At 45.0% G+C, this 23,332-nt stretch overlaps 1 protein-coding gene across 2 annotated transcripts in view; it reads left to right on the forward strand.

Annotated features, from left to right (window-relative positions):
- SPDL1 (spindle apparatus coiled-coil protein 1) overlaps nt 1–23,332 on the forward strand; it is a 1,384,944-nt gene that overhangs the window by 462,015 nt on the left and 899,597 nt on the right. For both annotated transcript variants that reach the window (XM_044069534.1, XM_044069533.1), the window contains exon 5: nt 19,708–19,857. In XM_044069534.1, the coding sequence (XP_043925469.1) occupies nt 19,708–19,857 (150 nt within the window). The remainder of the gene's footprint in view (nt 1–19,707; nt 19,858–23,332) is intronic.

Raw genomic sequence — 23,332 nt, forward strand, 5'->3', positions numbered from 1 at the left:
TTTTATTTGCTCCCCATTAAGGGGGCACCTGACATCTGGGGCAAGAAAAACTAATCGAATGGCGTCGGATGCATGTTTTATACCCCTGACGACATGATGTTATGGAAGAAGGGACAGCAACCGATGCAGGACCTAAGACTTTAATCAGGCTGACTGAGGGCAGCCTGCCAGCAGATTACCCAAATGTAATGACTACAACAGTGAATACACTCATTTATGGTAAGTGTACACAACTGTACTTTTCCCGCGCCCTTCTGTGTTTGGTTTTGGTGCAAGGGTGTTCCTGTGTTCCCCTGTGTGGTGTGTGGAGTTTTCTTGTCAGCATGTCTAAGGATCCCAAAGAACACAGGCCTTTGGGCTTTAAAAAGTGTGTAGAATGTAGTAACAAGATGCCATTACCTGATGGGCACTCGGTGTGCGTTTACTGCTTGGGGGGCTATTGATCTCCAAGAATCCTGCTTGTTCTGCCATGCTTTCAGTCCCCGTGTACTGCAAGAGAGGAAGAACAAGCTTATCTGAAAAGAACTACTGAAACCTTCCTTTGAAGAAGACTTGGAGAGGTCTTCTAGCTCCAGATCCTATCATTCCAAACAGGACAAGAAATCAGAGAAAAAAATTCTACAAAAAAGCCGCCAGAGAAAATCGCTAAAACTACTGTTACTACTTCGGCTCCATTGGCTTCGGTGCCGACAGAAGGCAGTACACAGGCTATGTTGACATCGGCTCCCAGTATCTTGGAGCCTGTGACAGATATTCTAGTTTGGAGCCAGTCTCAATTCCTCGAACGGTTTCTCAGTCTCATAGGTCTCCCTATGTAGGGAGATCCAGATCTCCGACCTTATCCTGTAGGTCCTCTAGGACCCTCTCTGATGACTATGTTGATAGTGGGGCCGAAACTGCTCCAGTCATCGGTGATGACTAAATTATTTTCGTTTCCGGCCCAGTCTGCCCCAGAGCCATCCTCTTTGGCTTTTCCTCCTCCGAGCCTTTTTCGGCTTTGAGCCAGAGCTGTCAGTTCCATCGGATTTCGTGAGGTCGGTTCCAGTAGCCCCCTCTGGCCTCTCTGCTCTGATCTCTGCTCTGACCCCATCGGTGCCGTCCACGGGGTCTAGGATTCTTGCTTCACCGATTTGGATCCGAGAGGGAGGTCTCAGATCAATCCTCTTCGGCTCCTAGCCTTCCTTTCGGTGATTTCGCTCGGGTGAGCTTGGGTCTGACATCGGTTTCAGACCTAATCTCTTCAGCTTAGAGGGCTACTACCATATCTTCTCCACGGTCAGTTGACCTTCGGGGCTTGGGGGGGGGGCAGCTTTCGAGGTCATGAGGAGCGTGCTGGCCAGGTCGTCAGCTGCATCTTATGGCACCGACACTCTGCCCCCTCCAGCATCGGTATCAGTCTCTGATCACCCTCTATCCATGGGCAGCAGAGACCCAAGGCCTCAGGATACCTCCATGAGTGGTCCCCAACTTTGAGGTCTCCCCGGAGTTTTTGCCTGAGATGCCCCCCAGAAATAGTGTGCAAGAGGAAGCACGTTGACTCCCAAGATGAGTCTCTCACGTCTGACACCGACCTCGAGGAGTCAGAAGGGTCCCCCCAAGTAGTCTTCTGAAGATATCTCTTTCTTAGATATCTTGGAAATCTTGAGGCAGAGAGGCGACTGTCCCTACAAATCCCCTCCTGAGGAGGAGTCTGTGTTCCTGAAGGCCTTCGGGTCTCAACCCTCCACCTCTTGGGTTTCTCCCCCATTTGACGAGCTACTGGATCTCATTTGTTGGAAGGTGTGGGAAACTCCAGACACTGTGGAACCTGTCCCTAGGAGAGCAGCAAGTTTTTGTCCGCTCCTCCAGACAAGGATTTTTTTATGAAAGGGGTTCCAGTAGATGACATGGTGGTAGCAGCAGCCACCAAGAAGGAACTTGCTGAAACTTCATCTACCGTCCATCCCACTAACAAGGAGTCTATGGGCCATGGACAGGTGTGGGAAGCGTGTGTTTTCCTCGGCGACCTTTACACTGAGGTCGCTGAACTATTTGTCGCATTTTACACAACTCCAGAGAGATCTCCTAAAAGGGCTAGGAGATTCTGTACAGGGTAACGTTTCTGATGCTACGGTAAAAAAGGTCAATGCTCAGATGTCTACCCTAAATTCCGTTGCCAACTCCACCATGAGGCTGATCTCATATGCAGCTGACGGAACGAGCAGGGCTGCGGGTTTCCGGAGTCTCTCTTAGGAGACACTATTGGATGCGCCTGTGCAACTTCGCAGAGGCTTTCAAGTCTACTTTCACCAGTGCCCCTTTGACGGTTTATCCTTATTTGGAACCAAGGTGAAGGACACTCTCACTAGGTGCGAGCAGGAAGGAAAAAACCCTGTCTGCTGTGGGAGTCAATTTTTCCATGCCTTCTATACCTTACCCAAAGGGCCAGAAGGGTGGAAATATGTGATTCAGAAAGTCTCAGGTTTTTTCACGATGCACAGAGTGATTCCTCCTCCAGAGGCAGGGGAGGGGGTGAAAATTCAGGTAGACACCGCCCTAGAGGCAGAGGAGGCCCGCGATTTATTTCGTGGATGTTCATCGTGCATACAGCTGCAGTCATAACAGATGGGTCCTCGGTCGGCCGAATTCCAAAGTCTAGGTCCGGCGTCGGTTGTCGTCGCTTCTTCCCTGACGTCAGTGCGACAGGGGTATAAAAGAACCAGCTGACGCCATTTTCTTCAGTCTTTCTTGCCGCGCGGTGCTTGAAGCAGAAGCAGTTCACAAGTGCCGGTCGGCCAGCTCCTGAAATTACGAAAATTTTGCAACCGAAGTCTTCTTGAAAGCTAAGTACCCCGTTGGGGAAACTTTTCTTGCCTCAGACCGATGTCAGACAAAGTTAATAATTGTATTTCATGTGGGAAGCAAATACCGCATAAGGATTTTCATTCCCTCTGTATTCCTTGCTTAGGCCCAGACCACGACGTCTCGGTCTGTCGTTTTTGTGCTACATTCAACAAATGCACCATTAAGCGTCGGGCGGAGTTCACCCAGCATTATTTTGGCAAAAAATTTAACTATATTATGTCGTCGGATACTCCGACTCCAGTTTTGTCTTAAAAATGCAAAGATAAGGACCGACACACGAGGTCCGCGGCCTCTACCGACACCACGCCAAAGCCAACTACAGGTGGTCCGGTTCTCAGCGAGGCGCCTACGCAGCCCCTGACTACCGATGACACTTCATTGGCGGTGTCTTCTGTACCCGAGGTCGCAGGCTCCTCGGCCCACACCCCGACTACAGATACCGAAGCCACTCTTGGTGGTGAATCTCAAAATGTAGACAGGTCTGCCTCCTCTCAAGGTGTCTTCAGACCTTCCTCTTCTTTTTCCATCAAGGCTTTCACTAAGTCTAAAGCAGCCATGCATTCTAAGAGACAAGCTACACAGGGCCCTTCTCCAGGCCCCATGCCTAAAAAACAGATGCTTAAAATGGCTGAGGATTTAATTAGTCTTATTAGGGGCTCTCAACCCCCCCCCCCCCCTGGACAAAAGGCCCAGAGTGGAGGAAGAATCCCCCTCCTCTGACCAGGCCTCCATTATATCAGAGCACTCTGATGAACAGGAACATTCTTACTCCCCTTTTGAAGATTCTGATGCAGAGGAGTCCATTCCCTCTGTCTCCCCCCCCCAGAGGATTACTCATTTGGGGAAACCTTGCATACCTTAAGGGAACACTTCCACTGGGAAGGCCAAGAGTGCTCAGATTCCAAGAAAAGGCTTAGGGATTTTCTCTTGCTACCTCAGCACAGGCCTCTGGCTATACCTCCTTTCTTAGACATACTAGATGATGTGTACTCGGAGGCCTGCCTTAACCCGGATTCTTTACCTCCAGCCCCAGTCAAGCCTGACAGGTACTACCGGGTTCCTGACTCACACCAAGTTTTATACAAAAGCCATGCGGCTGACCCAGAAACTATCTCACAGGGCCCCAAGGGAATTAAAGCCTCCACTGCTAAAAATCCATTTCCTTCAGAGAGAGATTCCAGATCCTTAGAAAGGTGGGGAAAAAAGGTATATACCTCGGCCACCTTAACCATGAGGGCATTAAACTGCCAGTTCCATATACCAACAGTTTCTGTTATCACAGTTGAGAAGTAAAATGTCACAACCTGAACAATCAGATTTGAAGGAGTTGCAGGATTTGATGCATAGTGCAGAACAAGTGGGTAAACATACCTTGCAATGTGGTTTTGATGCTCTAGAGGCCTCATGTAGAGCTGCTGTTACAGGATCAGTGATACGTAGACATGCCTGGCTCAAGGAACAAACCTTACCAGATCATGTCAAAGCTAAATTAGTAGATGCCCCTCTTCAAAAGGATGTATTATTTGGTGTTAAAGCTGAGGAGGTACTAAAGAAAATGGAGGAAAAGGCTAAATCAATGCAAACAGTGAAAGATTTTCTACAGGTACAACCTACACGTTTCAGTAGAAATTGGCCTTCCAAAAATTGGTTCTTTCAGCCACGGACAGACCCCAAAGGTAGATACAGGCGCCCGAGGGGCAGAGGGCAATCTCAAGGATCGTTTAGAGGCAGACAATGGCAAGCTCCTACACAAAGAGGTGGTGAGGATAGTTCGCAACTATTCAGAAAGCAAGCCCAATGACTTTCCACTTTGCATGCCAAGCAAGGCTCAAATGGCAGCACCCTTAGGCGGAAAACTGGCATTATTTTCAAAAAATTGGCATATTGTCACAAAAGACAAATGGATCCTGGACAGTATAAACAGAGGCTACAGATTCCATTTTCACACCCTTCCAAAAATGAGAGGCATGCCAAACCTGTCACACAATCAAATGGCAGAGGCACAAAGACAAATTTCAGATCACAAGGACATGAAAGCTATTCAAGAGGTACCTACTCACGAACAAGGTCAAGGTTTTTATTCCAGACTATTCCAGGTACCAAGGAAGGGCAAAGATTGGAGACCTATTTTGGACCTATCCATCCTAAACACATTTTTACTCGTACCAAAATTCAGGATGCTCACTTTACAGCAGCTTCTTCCCATGCTTGGCAAGGAGTCTTGGCTGGTAACACTGGACCTCAAGGAGGCATACCTGCATGTCCCAATCAGACAAAATTGCAGAAGATACCTCAGATTTCTTGCAGGTTCAACCCATTATCAATTTTCTGCATTGCCCTTTGGCTTATCTACTACACCCAGAGTATTCACGAAATGCCTGACATCAGTAATTGCCTACTGCAGACTTCAAGGGATACAAATATACCCATATTTGGACAACTGCCTGATCCAAGCGGACAGCAAGCACATACTTCTGAAACATCTGGCTTATGTAATAATGTTGTTGAATTCTCTGGGATACACGGTCAACAAAAAGAAATCATGGCTAATACCCTCTCAGAAAATAATTTTCCTGGGTGCCAACTTGGACACAAACACCCAGATGGCCTACCTCATGCCAGAGAAGCAGGGGCAACTAACTCAATGCTTCAGAACACTAGCAATTTTCACCAGGCTGACTGCAAGGAAAATCCTGCAGGCTCTGGGATTCATGGCATCTTGCATCCTACTAATCCCATTTGCAAAGCTGCATATGAGGAAACTTCAATGGTACCTAAAAAACCTATGGTCTCAACACAGCCACAGTTTGGAAACAATAATACCACTAATTCCATGTCTTCAACAGGAATTTCTGTGGTGGGCTCAAGCATGCCAAACAAACACAGGTCTCCCATTCTGCAAGCCTCAAGCAAATCATCACAACAGACGCTTCGGACTACGCCTGGGGGGCGCACATGACAGATCTGTGCATTCAGGGCAAATGGTCCCAAAAAGAAAAGCACCTTCACATCAATCAAAAGGAAATGCTAGCAGTAATAAATGCTATTATAGCTTTCAAAGACCTTCTGCATCCAGGTCAACTATTGATAAGGACAGACAACACCACAGTAATGTAGTACATAAACAAACTGGGAGGAACCCATTCATACCCCCTATGCAGGCTGGCCATGTCACTTTGGAACATAGCTCTGGAATTACAAATTTAACTTCAAGCACAGTACTTGCCAGGCAAGGAAAACCCGCTGGCAGACAACCTAAGCAGAAATATGACAGACCCACACGAATGGAAGTTGCATCCTCAAGTTTTTACAGAGATAATTCAAGCATGGGGAAGGCCAGACATGGATCTCTTTGCCTCCCACAAAAATCACCAATTGACAAAATTCTGCTCAAGGACTTTTCATCCAAAGGCCTGGAGAGTGGACTCTCTCTCTTTCAGTTGGACAACAATGACAGTTTATGCCTTCCCACCTCTTCCTCTGCTGCCCAAAGTTCTATTAAAAACCAGAACAGACAGACCAAAGATGATTCTCATTGCTCCAGACTGGCCCAGACAACACTGGTACCCACTCCTGAGGAGCCTGACGCATTCCCCACCATGGACCCTACCTCTAATGCCTCTTCTTCTGACTCAGCACAGCTTCAAAACTCTTCACAGACAGCTGAAAACACTATATCTGGCCGCATGGAAGATTCCTTAACATCACAACAGACCCTACTCTCCAAGGAGGTGCAGGATATCATTTTGGAGGCCAGAAGGCCGTCTACTAGAAAAGCTTACTCAGCAAAATGGAAACGGTTTTGTGCCTGGAATGAGAAAAAGGGCCAGAATCCTGGAAAACTGAATTTACCTCAAATATTACAGTATCTAGCTGAGCTGCTAAGCAGTGGGCTTTCATTCTCCCCCATCAAAATCCATGCCTCAGCCATTTCTGCAGAATACAACACTGATGCTCCTTTATTCTGTCACCCCCTCTTAAGACAGTTCCTCAGAGGGGTTAAGAATATAAAACCCCCAAGGAAACTACCAATACCTGCTTGGGACCTCAATTTCATTCTAGAAAAGCTGACCTTGCCTCCTTTTGAGCCAGCTGCCTCAACAGATTTGCAATATTTGTCCTGGAAAACAGCTTTCCTTCTGGCTATTACCTCAGCTCGTAGGGTATCGGAATTACAAGCCCTCATGGCTGTGCAGCCTTTTATCATCTTCCATCAGGACAGAGTTTCCTTACGAACCAACCAGTCCTTTATGCCAAAAGTGGTATCCAGGGTAGCTTTGAATCGGACTATACACTTACCTACCTTTTATCCTAATCCTTAAAACAAAGGAGAGAGATTACTACATTCCTTGGACATCCACAGACAACTGCGTTATTATTTGGGCAGAACAAATACTTTCAGAAAATCAGAACAGCTCTTTGTGCCCTATGCTATAGGAGCTCAAGGGAAGCCAATTTCCAAGCAGACAGTCTCAAAATGGATAGCCCACTGCATACGCTTTTGTTACTCTTATCATGGCAAAACTGTACCTGCAGGCATCAGATCTCACTCCACAAGGGCCACAGCTATCTCTGCAGCTTTCCTCAGAGGAGTTCCTACCAAAGATATTTTGGAAGCAGCCACTTGGAGTTCTGTGCATACCTTCTCCAAGCACTACCACCTACCATTGTACTCCAAAACTAGAGCAGGCTTTGCCACTGCAGTCTTGCAGGGCATCCTGGCTCCTCCTAGTTCCCCTAGTTCCACCTAGTGCCTACCACCCCTTTCTTAGCTTTGGGATTCTACCCATCTGTTATGACTGCAGCTGTATGCACGATGAACATAAGTACAGTTTTGTACCTACCATAAATGTAGATGTTCGAGTGCTAATACAGCTGCAGTCCAGGTTTCCCTCCCTCCTTCCCCTCTTGGGACAGGCCTATTGCCTAACACCTCCTCATACAACCTGATTGGGGTATTCATTTATGGTGTATTTGCTTGCAACTACTGTATTTTATATGGCATTGCTTTTACACAAATTTATGTATTGCCTTCCTTCTTGGGGCACCTGACATCTGGGGCAAGAAAAACTGAAGAAAATGGCGTCGGCTGGTTCTTTTATACCCCTGTCGCACTGACGTCATGGAAGAAGCGACGACAACTGACGCCGGACCTAGACTTTGGCATTCGTCCGACCGAGGACCTGCCTGACTGCAGGAGAACCCATCTGTTATGACTGCAGCTGTATTAGCACCAGAACATCTACATTTATGGTAGGTACAAAACTGTACTTTCTCCCTACCAGCTCTCTTCAGGGGAGGCCCGACTGTGCGACTGGGGTCACATTTCTTCATACCCAGAAGCCTGGCGAGACATCACCCAAGACGAGTGGGTATTGGAGATAATTTTCAGAGGTTATCATATTCCCCTTCTTTCTTATCCCCCTCCAAACAAACGAATCCCAGACGTTCCACCCAGTCACAGGGATTCTGCAACTTAAGAAGTAAAAAAGTTGCTGTCAAAGGGAGCCATCCAGCCTGTCCCTGCAGACCAAGTAGGATTAGGGACTTGCTGCAGATTCTTTCCGTTTGAACCTTCATGTAGAGAAGTCCAAGTTCCGCATGGTCACGTTAGTCAATTCTCCCATTATTAGGTAAAGATGTGTGAATGTGCTCCATCAACCTCAAGGATGCTTACTTACCATATCAAGATGGACAGGGCGTCCAGAAGTCACTTGTGCTTCCGACTGGAAGCCGGTCTTTCAATTTCGCGCCCTGCCCTTTGGTCTCACCACAGCCCCCAGGGTGTTCACCAAATGCAAGGCAGTGGTAATGGCTCACTTGAGATGTCAGGGATTCCAAGTGTTTCCGTACCTGGATGACTGGCTCCTGTCTGCCACCACCAGGCATCTACTGCTACAGACTAGGTACACCACTATTGCGCTGTGCAAAAGTCTGGTAATTACTTTGAATTGGGAAACGTCTGCCTTGTTGCCCTCGCAACGTGTTACCTTTATCGGCTCCAAATTAGACCTAGTACTCATGAGGGCCTTCCTACCAGAAGAGAGAATCCAGGTTTTGCAGCAGCAGGTCTACACTTTTGCTACCATTGAAGGTTAAGGCAAAACTGGTCCTCAAGTTATTAGGGACCATGGCTGCCATGATTATGCTAGTTCCTCTAGCGAGGCTACACATGAGGCTTCTTTAGTAGCTGCTTTTTGCCCAATGATCTCTACAGCATCTCCCGCTCTCCTATCTTCTTCTGATTACAGACAAATGCAAGCAGGATCTGTGCTTGTGGCTTCAGACCAGCAATCTCAACGCGGACATGCCTTTCGTTTTTACTTCTCCAGTTGCCACGGTGACCACTGATGCCTCTCAGATCGGGTGTGGGGGAGGCTTTATCTCGTCAGGACAGTCCAAGGCACGTGGCAAGAACACGAGACCCATTTGCATATCAGTGTCTTGGAGATAAGAGCAGTGCTGTTAGCGTTGCAAGCACTTCAGGGCTTTCTTCCTCATGGGACAACTGCAATCCATTCAGACATGTCATTGGTATGGTATCTGAACAAACAAGGAGGAATCAGGTCATATCCCCTTTGCGGGGAAGCACTTTGAGTGTGGCCGTGGGCACTGTCTTCCCGATGCTTTCTAGTGGCAATGCACATACCAGGGAAGTCCAACGTAATTGCCGACAGGCTGAGCAGAGCTATTCTGATGCCTCACGAGTGGTCCCTGAACCAACAAGTGGCGGAGCAGATTTTCTGCAGATGGGGTCATCCTTGCTGCGACCTATTTGCCAGCTCCCTCAATGCCAAATGCAGCAGCTACTTCACCCTTATCCCCCCGAAGGGGGAGGCACCCAGGGACGCTCTAGTTCATGATTGGCCCTTGGGTCTTCTCTCTGCCTTCCCGCCAGTCCCCCTGATAACGAAGGTTAGTCAGAAAGCACAATCCTTGGGAAGCCAGATGATACTGATTGCACCACACTGGCCTCGTCAGATTTGGTTCCCTTTTCTCCAACTTTATCTAATGGACGATCCGCTCCAACCTTATCTAATGGAAGATCCATGGATACTGGACCCAGAGCCAGATCTGCTGATTCATATGTCAGGGCAGTTCCATCCCTCCATTCAGACCCTTAAGTTGACAGCTTGGCTGCTCCAGTTCAGTCTCTAGTCAGGATTCATGATTTTTCCCTGGAGGTGATTCATGTTCTGTCTTCTTCCCACAGGCTTTCTACTAGGAAGATTTATTCCAGTAAGTGGAAGAGAATTCTCCATTTGGGCTCATGAAAGGCAGACTGATCCCTATACAGCTCCCATTCCATCAGATGTAGAATTTCTTTCTCAACTGTTTAGCCAGGGATCAGCTGCGGCAACCATCAATGTACAGTTGGCAGCCATTTCTACTTTTCATGTTGCTAATGAACCCAATCTAATGGCGCACAGGCTTTGTAGGGCTTTTCTGAAAGGGACTATGCTACTTCGACCTCCAGTCTTTGATCCTGTAATGCCATGGAACCTCAGTTTTGTGTTACAGCGGCTTACCTCTCCTCCCTTTGAGCCCGCAGCTACTTGTGACATTAAATTTTTGTCTTGGAAGACGATCTTTTTGATAGCCATCACTTCGACTAGGTGGGTCTCTGAACTCCAAGCTTTATCGGTTCGGCCCCCATACTTGGTATTTCACAAGGATAGGGTTTCTCCAAGACCTAATCCTGCCTTTATGCCAAAGGTTGCTTCGGTTGTCGATCTCAACCAGTCCATTGTGCTGCCTGTGTTTTTCCCTGAATTCACAGAATTTAAGTTTCATCAACTAGATGTTCAGACAATTGCATTTCTATTTACATAGAACTAAAGATATTAGGAAATCAGATCAACTTTGTCTCGTTCTCAGACAATAGACTTGGGTTTCCAGTTTCTAAAGTAACTGTCCAGATGGATTTCTAGTTGCATTTCCTTCATTTATACTTCAAATGGCAAGGAATTGCCCTTTATAGTGAAAGCTCATTCTACATGATCGGTGTCTACCTCTACTGCTTTTCAGGCTAGGATGTCTATGGATGATATTTGTGCTGCAGCTACATGGGCATCGCTTCACACCTTTATTAATCCCTACAAATTGGATCTGATATCTAGAGGCAGACCTTCCATTGGTTCCACCGTGCTCAGCAGTATTTTACAATGAGCCACCCAAGGTTTAGGTGCTAGGGACGCTGTCCCAAGGGTAAGAATGTAGGCGAGATTGGACTACATAACATCAAGAAGTTATGTACTCGCCATAACGTTCGATGTATGTAGTCCATCTTTCCTCACATTATTACTAACCCACCCACCTACCCCCTCCTGGAGGACCTAGAGGTTTAGTCTCTGGTTTCAGTATCCTTTTTTGTTGGGTTGGTTCTTCCTTTCAGTGTGTGTGTGAGAGAGCTTGCAGCAAACAAGATCTGGGATGGGTGCGTTGCAGTATGGGATACCTCTTAGCCGCAAGCCAATTGAAGACTTTGAGCTAGAGTATGGCAGAGTCGGAGCCGAGGTTCGGCTCTGAACCCAAGGGTAAGAATGTGAGGCGGGATGGACTACATACGTCGAACGTTATGGTGAGTGCATAACTTCTTGTTCTTTGTGTTTCACTGTTGCAGTCATCACATTTGGGTTATCTGCTTGCAGTAGCCCTCAGTCAGCCTGATTATCAAAGTCTTGGGTCCTGCGTTGGTTGCTGTCTCATCTTCCGTAACTTCAGGTAGGCAGGGGTATAAAGCATGCAGCCAATGCCATTACATCAGTCTTTCTTGCTGTGCGGTACCCGAAGCAGAAGCAGTTCTCAAGTGCCAATTGGGCGACTCCTGAAATTTTCTTTTTCGAGTTTCAGAACAGAAGTCTTCAACTAAAGCAAAGTACCCCATTGGGGAAACTTTTTCTTGCTGTAAACAGATGTCAGTAAAAGTCAATACTTGTATTTCTTGTGGAAAGCAAATAAAGATTTTCATCCGTACTGTATTCCTTGCCTAGGCCCCGACTACAACGTAGCTTGCTGTCTGTTTTGTGCGTTATTTAAGCAACAAACTATTCATCGACTGTATATTTATGCTTCTAAATATTTTAGCACTCTGTTCAGTTATCCAGATATGTCTTTGGCAAGCCATCTGACTACCGGCATTCCAAAAAAATGCAAAGATAAAGATCGAGACAGGCCACCTAGGTCCAAAACTGCCGACAACACTTCTAAGCCAGTTGCCAGTTCGCCGGTACTCGGTGAGGTGCTTTCGCAGCCCCTGATGCACACTGCTTCAGATTCGCAGGCCTCTACTGCGACCCATTCAGAGTCCGGTATGCCGCGAGATGCTTCAACTGTGGAACTTGCGGATGTCTCTACCTTGGATGGGTCCGGAGCCGTTCTGCAGGCACCAGCTTCTGAGGATGTATTCAGGCCTACTGACTTGCATATTAAACCAATGCCCTCTTCTTTTTCAAGGCCTAAAACTTGAACTGTGCCTAGAAAACAGATGCCCAGACCGCATGGTCAGGCCTCTATGCCTAAAAAACAAATTATAAGAATGACTGAAGACCTTATTACTTTAATCAGGGGAAGCCAGCCTTCCCCCTCTAAGAGACATGGGACTGAATTTGATTGAAACTTTTGACCAGGATTCTAAAATTTCTGTGTTCACTAGGATTTACCCTTATCTACATATGAGGATTCTGATACAGAGGACTCTATTCCCTCTGCCCCCCCCCGAGGATTTCTCTTTTGGTGAAACCCTGCATACTCTTGGGGAGCATTTTCGCTGGGAAAGCCAAGATTACTCCGATTCTAAAAAGAGGCTTAGGGATTTCTTACTCCTGCCCTAGCACAGGCCTTTAGCTATCCCTCCTGTACTAGACATTGTTGATGATGCCTTTTCGGAATCTAGATTGGCCCCTGATTCTTTACTTCCTGCTCCCAGAAAATCTGATAGATATTACAGGGTTCCTGACTCTTGCAAGTTCCTTTTTTAAAAATCCTACTGCGGATCCTGAGACCATTTCACAGGGACCCAAGGGCATTAAGGCAACTACTGCCAAAAATCCTACCCCCTCTGATAGAGACTCCAGGGCACTGGATAGATGGTGTAAGAAAGTATACACTTCTGCAACTTTGGCCATTAGGTCCTTAAACTTCCAGTTTCATATGTTAAAGTATCAGCAGCATATTTTCGGATGGCTTAAACCGAAAATGTTGATTCCTGACTGTGCTGAAAATAAGGATTTTACAGTCTGCTGAACAGGTCGGAAAGCATACTTTGCAATGTGGTTTTGATTCACTAGAGGCATCTTGCAGGGCTGCTGTCACTGGGTCTGTACTTAGAAGGCATGCTTGACTTAAGGAGCAATCTTTGCCAGATCATGTTAAAGCTAAATTGCTGGATGATCCCTTAAATCAAGACAGTCTGTTTGGCAGCAAAGCAGAAGTTGTTCTTAAAAAGATGGAGGAAAAAGCTAAATCTATGCAGACTGTTAAAGATTTCCTACAAGTACAGCCTCCAAGATTTAGCAGGTATTGACCATCTAAGAATTGGTCTTTTCCTGTCTCTTCCAAGCCAAACCCAGAACCAGCCGAACACCCAGGATTCAGTCCCAGGGTATGCACAGGACTAAGCAGTAGGGGGCTCCCACTTCCAAATCAGGGAGTAGTAAGACTCCCACCTATGGTAAACTGTCTCAGTGACTTAACTTTAAAACTTCCAAGCACTTCTCAACTGACTGCTCCTTTAGGGGTGAAGATTGCTCTACAGACAAAAAACTGGGAACTCATTACCCAGTACAAATGGGTTTTAAATAGTTTTCCAAGGATGCAGATTTCACTTCCACACGTTACCAGCCCTAAACGGTTGGCCAGATTTACCCCCAAATCAGTGGGCAAGAGACTCAAAAGCAAGTACACTCTCAACCAAAAAGGCTATTCAAACTGTATCAGAAGAGGAAAAGGGACAAGGTTTCTACTCAAGACTTTTCCTGGTACCCAGAAATGACAACTCATGGCGTCCTATCCTGGACCTTTCTATATTAAACACCTTTTTGGTGATTCCAAAATTCAAGATGCTAACTCTTCACCAGTTACTTCCTATGCTAGGCAAAAATGACTGGTTGGCAATACTGGATTTAAAGAAAGCCTACCTGCACATCCCAATCAGGGAATCTTGCAGAAGATACCTACGCTTCAAAGCAGGCTACATGCACTATCAGTTTTCTGCACTGCCCTTTGGCTTATCTACTGTGCCCAGGGTATTCACAAAGTGCCTAGCTCCAGTCATTGCATTTTGCTGGCAAAGAAATATTCAAATATACCCATACCTGGACAATTGTCTAATTCAGGCAGAAAGCCAGGACATACTTTTGAATCACCTGGCATTTGTACAAAAGATGCTAACTTGTCTGGGGTACACCATAAACAAAAAGAAATTACATCTGGTACCCTGTCAACAAATTATATTCCTGTGAGCAAGCTTGAATACAACTTCCCAGATGGCTTTCCTCACACCAGAGAAACAAATTCATTTGACAACTTACTTCAAACTACTGGCCACAAAAACCCTGTTATCTGCAAGGCAAATATTGCAAGCCTTGGTTTTAAATGGAATCATGCATTCTATTAATTCCATATGCAAGACTGCATATGAGGAAACTACAATGTTATCTAAAAAGCCTATAGTGTCAAAATTCTCAGGATCTAGAAGCAATGATTTTTCTTACCTTGTTTACAGTTAAGAGTTCCTTTGGTGGGCAGAGGCATGCCACAAAAACAAGGGACTACCAGTCACTCTACCCCTTGCTGCCCAAACCCTAACAGACGCATCAGACTATGCATGGGGGGCTCACCTGACAGGGAAGTGCATTCAGGGCAAGTGGAACCCAAGTCAGATGCACCTGCATATCAATCAAAAAGAAATGTTAGCTGTACAGAATGCTCTGACGGCCTTCAAAGACCACATTCTTCCAGGACAATTAATGCTAAGGATGGACAACACCACTGTTATGTGGTACATAAACAAGCAGGGGAGTACCCATTCTTACCCCTTCTGCAGACTAGCCATGGCTCTGTGGAACACAACCTTGAGCTACCAAGTGCATCTTCAAGCTCAATTCCTACCAGGAAAACTAAATACACTGGCAGACGAACTCAGCAGAAATCTCATGGATCCACATGAGTGGAAACTGGAACCAAAGATTTTCAATATGTTGATAAACAAATGGGGGAGCCCAGATCTAGACCCGTTTGCCTCCCCCCAGAATTACCAATTGGACAAATTCTGCACAAGGACTCCCCACAAACAAGCTTGGAAAGTGGATGCTCTGCCCTTCAGCTGGAAAAGTCCATCAGTTTATGCCTTTCCTCCTCTGCCTCTCCAAAGTACTACTAAAGATCAAACAGGACAATCAGAGGACGATACTGATTGCACCAGACTGGCCACACCAACACTGGTACCCCCTTTTGTGCAGTTTGTCACTGCTGGCTGCATGGCACCTGTCTCAGACCCCTACCCTGCTGTCACAGCAGGAGATCTAGATTCTGCACCCTCAAATTCACTCTGAACCTGGCAGCCTGGCTATTTACCTAATCTCTCCGTTACCATCCCTCAGTAAACAAGTGTTGGATGTCATTGTGGAGGCAAGAGGGCTAGTACTAGAAAATCTTATGCCTGGAACCAAATTCAAGGGATGGGCACCCAATTTACCTCAGATTCTTCGATACTTAACTGAGATGCTTCACAAGGGCCTTTCTTTTTCCTCTATCAAAATTCACACCTCTGCCATTTCAGCTCATTACAACACAGAACCACCCCTCTTCTCTCATCCAATGCTTAAGCAGTTCCTCAGAGGGGCCAAAAACTTAAGACCACCCAGGAGAGCCCCATCTCCGGCATGGGACCTTAACTTTGTATTGGAAAAACTCACTTTTCCTCCGTTTGAGTCAACTGTAAGTGCAGAGTTAAAATTTCTTTCTTGGAAAACAGCTTTCCTTTTAGCAATTACTTCAGCAAGAAGGGTATCTGAACTACAGGCCCCGTATGACAGTGGAGCCTTTCATCATCTTTCATGGAGGACAGGGTGTACCTCAGGACCAGTCCCTCCTTCATGCCCAAGGTGGTATCCAGTGTGGCTCTTAATCAGTCTATTCATTTGCCAACCTTCTTTTCTAATCCACAGAACAAAGGGGAACGGATACTGCACTCCTTAGATGTGCACAGACAACTTAGATTTTACTTTGACAGGACTAAACCTCGAAGTCTGAACAACTGCGGTTGGCATTTGCTGCAGAGGGGAAGGCCATTTCAAACCAAACCATTTCTAAATGGATAGGCCATTGCATTCATTTCTGCTATAAACACCATGGAAACCTATCCCACAGGGGATTAGACCCCATTCAACAAGGGCTGCATCTACCTCTACAGCCTTTCTCAGAGAGGTCCCTACCAGGGACATCCTAGAAGCTGCTAACTGGAGTTCTGTACATGCTTACACCAAGCATTACCATTTACCAATTTTCTCCAAATCTAGAGCTGGCTTTGCCACTGCAGTCTTGCAGGGCCTTATAGCTGGTCCTAATGCTATCTAAATTCCTCCTCCCATCTTTAGCTTTGGGAATCTACCCAAATGTGATGACTGCAACAGTGAAACACTAAAAAACATAGTACAGTTGTGTACACTTAGCATAAATGTAGATGTTAGAGTGTATTCACTGTTACAGTCCTGGTTACCCACCCTCCAGCCCCTTGATTACTTTTGGCTACACCTCTACTCTCCTTTACTATGCTTAAAAGATTTTTGGTGTATTTGCTTTTTTGTTTGAGGTGTAACCTTTGTATACGTGTGTGTGTGTGTGTATGTATATATAGATATACATATATAGATTAGATAAATATATATATATATATATATATATATATATATATATATATATATATATATATATATATATATATATATATATATATATATATATATATAGGCTTCACATTAGGGGGGCACCTGACATCTGGGGCAAGAAAAACTGATGTAATGGCATCTGCTGCATGCTTTATACCCCTGACTACCTGACGTCATGGAAGATGATACAACAACCGACACAGGACCAAAGACTTTGATAATCAGGCCGACTGAGGGCTACTGCAAGCAGACAACCCAAATGTGATGACTGCAACAGTGAATACACTCTAACCTCTACATTTATGGTAAGTGTACACAACTCTATTTTCTCTAAATTTCTTCTTTGCTGGCATTCAGCCAATGTCATTACTAGCCAGTAACTGAGTTTTACCCAAGCTGACTGTTTCATTTTTTTTATATATATTCCCCTCCCAACTGTCGGACTAAAAACAGCCATTCATTAATACCCTATAGCCCAATAACCAACAAAGGTCCTGATATTCAGAAGGCCTCCCTTTGGCTTGTTGCCGGGAAAACTTGTTCTTGCAGCCTGGAATTTACTGCCGGTGCCTTTCAGAATATAAAAGTAGCTTATTGATTTCAGAAGGTAATTAGTAACATTTACTGTCAGCATATGTGTGTAATTGCTACAAGGGCATTGGTTGAAGTGCAATTCCGCAAATTTGTAATACATTTGGACTGTTGCGTGTATTATGAAAGAAGTAAAATTTACTTGTACATATGTAGCAGTTTTGTTGTGTCTTAACACTTGACATTTGTACCTGTTTGAATTTGGTGACTCTCTTCTATATCTGATTTGTTTCTGTTCTCCAGTGATTTATCTGCCAGATTTATTTTTAAAATTGTGCCCGTGACCTAGATATGGGTTGAAATGTGTGTTCATATCTACCTGGTTATCCAGTGAGTGAATGATTAAAGGAATAAATAGTTATTTTTCACGTTTACTTCTTTTTACTTTTATACTGTTTCTTAGACATTTAGGCTAATAAATTGTCATTCACAATTCCCTGCGAGGGCTAAATTGTTTAACAGAGAAAGTACTTGACAATATTGGTTTAATACCAGTCCCTTGGTCATTTGCCAAGGTATCGTGCATCTCTGGCACAGACCATTTAAGCCCTCATAGGGAATAATGGACTGATGGTTAAAATGTTAACAATATGAAGAAAGGGTAAGTTTGATAAAACCCAAATGTTACTGTTCCAGTGGCGAGGCGACCTCACAATTTTGTAGGACTAACTTGGTAGGGTCAGACACTACTGACTTTAGATCCACCTGCATATTCCATCCCTATGTACTCACCTGGATGTTTGCAGCTGGGATGTACCCAGGGCATATCCCTTTGCAGGGTGGGTTTAGTCTCACCAGATCGCAAGAACCTTACAGCTATGCAGGCTTTGAAAACCCAGCTTCCAGAAAGAGAAGACATGCAGTTGGTTGGCTACTTGGCTTTTAGCCTGAAACTTAATAGTTGCATCCTAACCTTTATCATGTTATGTTTTGTTTAGCTGGGTGTCTGCAGTGATTCATTCCCCTTCTTTCCCTGCCCACAGACATAACATAACTTGTAATACTTTCCTGTCTTCCAGATTCTACCTCAAATAGGCAGCTGGCACATGTAGCCCAGCATGGCTCCCTGCAACAGACAAAAAATGGCTTTTGCCTCATGATCACCCCCCCACCCCCACACAGAGTCAGCTCCTCCAAAATCCACTCTAGTGAATTTCTTTGTCAGGCCTTCCTTCTATCTATGATACTGACTCTCCAAAATGTGCTTTTACAGAAAGTATGCTTGCACTCAACTGCACATATTCCTTTTTCAAAGGATAGAACACTGATCTTGCTTCTAGAAACTACATCTTGATTGGAAGCAAGCAGCATCTGTGCCATAAATATTTTGCTCTGTCATCAGTTCATCACTTGGATTGCCGTGGTGATCTATCTGATAGCTAGGGGGTTTCCTAAAGGCATTACACTTGTGTCTTGGCATCAGTGCTGGTGACTTCTGTTGCACAGCTGAACTTTAGTATAATTCAGTGGCACCTCAACCTTTGAGTAGAACAGCCACCCTAGAGAACGGTCAGTCTGAAAAGGGCAGATATGAGTAGAGCAAGGCGAAGTCCAAGCATATAAATGTGAAAGCAATGACCATCATTTTGTGCTGTGATTTGCAGGTCGGTGCATCAGCCAAGTAGACCATGTAAATGTGAAATAGATTACCATAATTTTGTGCTGCAAGTTCAGGTCAGTACTTTAGCCAAGCACACTGTAGATGGTGACAGAGCACACCTGTATTGTGGTCCATCTTCAGATGGATTGGTGGAAGGGGCAACAATGCTTATTCAGTTTGCAGGCTGGCCATGATTCCCTAGAACGTGGCTTGGAAGTAGTCCTTCTGTCTTCTAGTAGTCTACATATCCAGTGAGCAGAATGTGATGGCTGACCACTTGAGCAGGTCTTCAGGACCTCCCGAAATGGAATTTGTACAGGAATTTACTTTCAGACTTGTGAGCATAATTATCATTTTTGAGTCTTTTGCCTTCTTGAAAGACAAAAAAAGGGTAGTAGACCCATGGAATGGATTGCTGCAGTGGCTACAAGAGTGGGAATCCACAGAGGCAGTGTTTGCTTTTCTGTTATCTTGAAAATGTGCTGCGTTAGGATAGTTTCTTCCAGCGTCAGCAGTGGTATTTGAATTAATCAGTCCCAACAACTTTTCATTACTAATGCTTCTAGACTGAAATTGGGGAGGCTTTTAACTTAACGTAGCAGTAAGGTTTGGCTTTGATGTTTGTTAGAGGTAGCAAATTTTCAGAGGTAAGACAGAATTCAGGGAAGCAAGAATGTGTAATTTTATCTAGGTTGTCATAATGGTGACATTGCTAGATTTTGGAAAGTTGCAGCAACCTTGAGAGCAAATTGTGGAAATGTCTTAATGTCATTGTTTTCACAGGCTGAATTGGAAGAAAAGCTATCTGAGCTAATGTATCGACAGGAGCAGTTGGAATTGTCCAATGTTAAGCTTGCACGCCAGTTGGCGAACATGACTGAAGAAAAAGAAGAAAAAGAAAAGGAGGCAATATCTTTTCTTAATGCTCTGCAGGTAATTATGAGATTGAACTTTTAGCCAAATATATTCTTTTTCTCTCTTCTTGCATACATCTGAAAGAATTGTGTATGAAGTAACCTAACTTCCTGTTGTGTTGCACTTTACATCTTTCGAGAATCATAATGCAATCAAAACTACATATTAAAAAATGTTAATGGGCACTGCAGAATTAATAAGAAGTACATTAACTCCATGGATGCACATACTTATGGTAGATGTTCTTCGTGTTTCACTGTTGCAGTCATTACATTTGGGTAATCTGCTGAAGGGTTGCCCTCAGTCTGCCTGAATTCCAAAGTCTTGGGTTCTGCGTCGGTTGCTGTCTCCTCTTCCACGACGTCAGGTCATCAGGGGTATAAAACATGCAGCCGACGCCATTTTCTTTAGTCTTTCTTGCCGTGCGGTGCCCGAAGCAGAAGCATTTCACAAGTGCCGGTCGGCAGACTACTGAAATATTTGAGAACAGAAGTCTTCACTAAAGCTAAGTACCCCGTTGGGGAAACTTTTTTCTTGCTTTTTCCGATGTCAGAAAAAGTTAATTGTTTTACTTGTGAGAAGCAAATACCTCATAAGGATTTCCATTTATACTGTATTCCTTGCCTAGGCCTTGATCACAACGTGCCTGACTGTTGGTTTTGTGCTAGATTTAACCAACACACTATTAAGCGTCGGTATATTTTTGCCTCAAAGTATTTGGGAAACAGATTTAACTACCCAGAAATGTCATCGGATAGCAATCCGACTACCGGAGTACATAAAAGACGCAAAGAAAAGGACAGAGAAAGGCAGTCGAGATCCAAAACCGACGAAGCTTCTCCTAAGCCAGTCGCAGGTTTGCCGGTACTCAGCGAGGTGCTTTCACAGTCCCTGATACCTGCTACCTTCGAGTTGCAGGCCTCTACCGGCACCTATGTGGAGTCCGGCATGCCGCAAGATACTCAAGGTATTGGACAGACGGATGTATCGCCCTCAGATGGGTCCGGAGCTGCTGAGGAGGCACTAGCTTCTGAGGGTGTATTCAGACCTCAGCATTTGTATATCAAACCGATGACAGCTGCAAAACCAAAGACAAAAGCAACTTCTAAAACTAAAAAAATGACGCACGAGCCACGCGCACAGGCCTCTATGCCTAAAAAAACAGATTACCAAAATGGCTGAAGACCTTATTACCTGATCAGGGGTACCCATCCCCCTCCAGATAAGAGGCCTAGGCAAGACACTGATTATGAATCTTTAGATCAGGTTTCTATTTCTTCTGATTCCTCTTCTGATCATGAATTAGCTATACCTCCCTTTGAGGATTCTGATGATGCAGAGGAATCTATGCCATCTGCTTCTCCTCCTGAGGATTATTCATTTGGGGAAACCTTACATACTTTGAGGAGGCATTTTTACTGGGAGAGTCAAGACTTCTCAGAATCAAAAAAGAGGCTCAGGGATTTCATTCTCCCTCAGCACAGGCCTTTGGCCATTCCCCCTGTTTTAGACATTGTGGATGATGTGTTTTCAGAGTCCAGCTTGACCCCTGACTCCTTACCTCCGGCTCCCAGTAAGCCTGACAGATATTACAGGGTCCCTGACTCTCATAAATTTTTATTTAGAAACCCTGCTGCTGATCCCGAAACTATTTCACAGGGTCCAAAGGGTGTTGCCTCAACAGCAAAAACTTCTACCCCCTCTGACAAAGATTCAAGGGCACTGGACAGATGGGGAAAAAAGGTTTATACATCTGCAACCTTGGCAATCAGAGCCTTAAACTGTCAATTTCATATGCTTAAGTATCAGCAACATGTTATGGGATTGCTGAAACAGAAAATGATGTTGATTTCTGAATGTGCAGAAAATAAAGAATTGCAGGAATTATTGCATGCAGCTGAACAGGTTGGAAAGCATACTTTGCAATGTGGTTTTGACTCCTTAGAGGCTTCCTGCAGGGCCGCAGTTACTGGATCTGTTATTAGGAGGCATGCCTGGCTAAAGGAACAAAATTTCCCTATTCATGTTAAAGCTAAATTGCTAGATGCACCTTTACAGCATGATACTCTGGTATTAAGGCAGAAGAGGTTTTAAAGAAAATGGAAGACAAAGCTAAGTCTATGCAAACTGTTAAAGACTACTTACAAGTGCAGCCAATAAGATTCGATAGACACTGGCCTACAAAAAATTGGTCCTTTCCTGTGTCAGACAGAGCTCAAAGGGGCAAATCCAGATGCCCAAAGGGTTCCAGATACCAGGCGCCAAGATTCATACAGGTCAAAGCAATGGGGCGCATCAACCTCCAAATCAGGAAGAGATAAAGTGCAAACCTACAGAAAACAGTCCCAATGTCTTCCCTCTGCCTACACCAAGCACTTATCTTTTGGCAGCACCCTTAGAGGGAAATTTAGCACTTTTTGCTCAAAATTGGCAGTTAATAACCCAGGAAAAGTGGGTACTAAACCTAGTATCACGGGGATACAGATTCCATTTCCACACACTGTCAATGGCAAACGGTTGGCCAGATCTGCCCAAAAATCAATGGGCAGAGGCACAGAAACAAGTTACGTCCCTCATGGATATGGGGCCATTCAACCAGTACCAGAACAGGAAAAAGGACAAGGTTTTTACTCAAGACTGTTATTGGTATCCAGAAAGGGAAAGGACTGGTGGCCAATACTGGATTTATCAATTTTGAACACATACCTGGACATTCCAAAATTCAAAATGCTGACTTTACAGCAGCTTCTGCCCATGCTGGGCAAGAATGCTTGGCTGGTGACATTAGACCTAAAAGAGGCGTACCTGCATGTCCCAATAAGACAGTCGTGCAGAAGCTACCTCAGATTCAAGGCTGGCTTAATGCATTACCAATTCTCTGCATTGCCCTTTGGCTTATCTACTGCACCCAGGGTCTTCACAAAGTGCCTGGCACCAGTAATTGCATTTTGCAGACAAAAAATTATACAAATATACCCTTACTGTCTCATTCAAGCAGAGAGCAAGGACCTTCTTCAGCACCTGGCGTTTGTGAAAAGGCTTCTAACATGCCTAGGGTACACAATAAACGAAAAGAAATCACAACTGGTACCCTCTCAAAAGATAACATTCCTGGGTGCAAGACTGAATACAACTGCCCAGATGGCTTACCACACGCCCGACAAGCCAAGGCAACTGACTACTTACTTCAAACTGATGGCAGCAAAAACCCAGTTATCTGCAAGACATATTCTGCAGGCTTTGGGCTTCATGGCATTCTACATCCTACTGATTCCATATGCAAGACTGCATATGAGGAAACTTCAATGGTACCTAAAAAGTGTATGGAGTCAGCATTCTCACAGTCTGGAAACAATGATTCCTCTCATACCCTGCCTACAACAGGAGATTCTATGGTGGGCAAAGGCATGTCACCAAAACATGGGACGGGCCTTCACTCTACCCCCTACCAAACAAACCTTAACAGACGCATCAGATTATGCCTGGGGGGCCC

The sequence above is a fragment of the Protopterus annectens genome, chromosome 4.part0, assembly GCF_019279795.1.
Source record: "Protopterus annectens isolate FY-2018-M chromosome 4.part0, PAN1.0, whole genome shotgun sequence".
Lineage (NCBI taxonomy): Eukaryota > Metazoa > Chordata > Ceratodontiformes > Protopteridae > Protopterus > Protopterus annectens.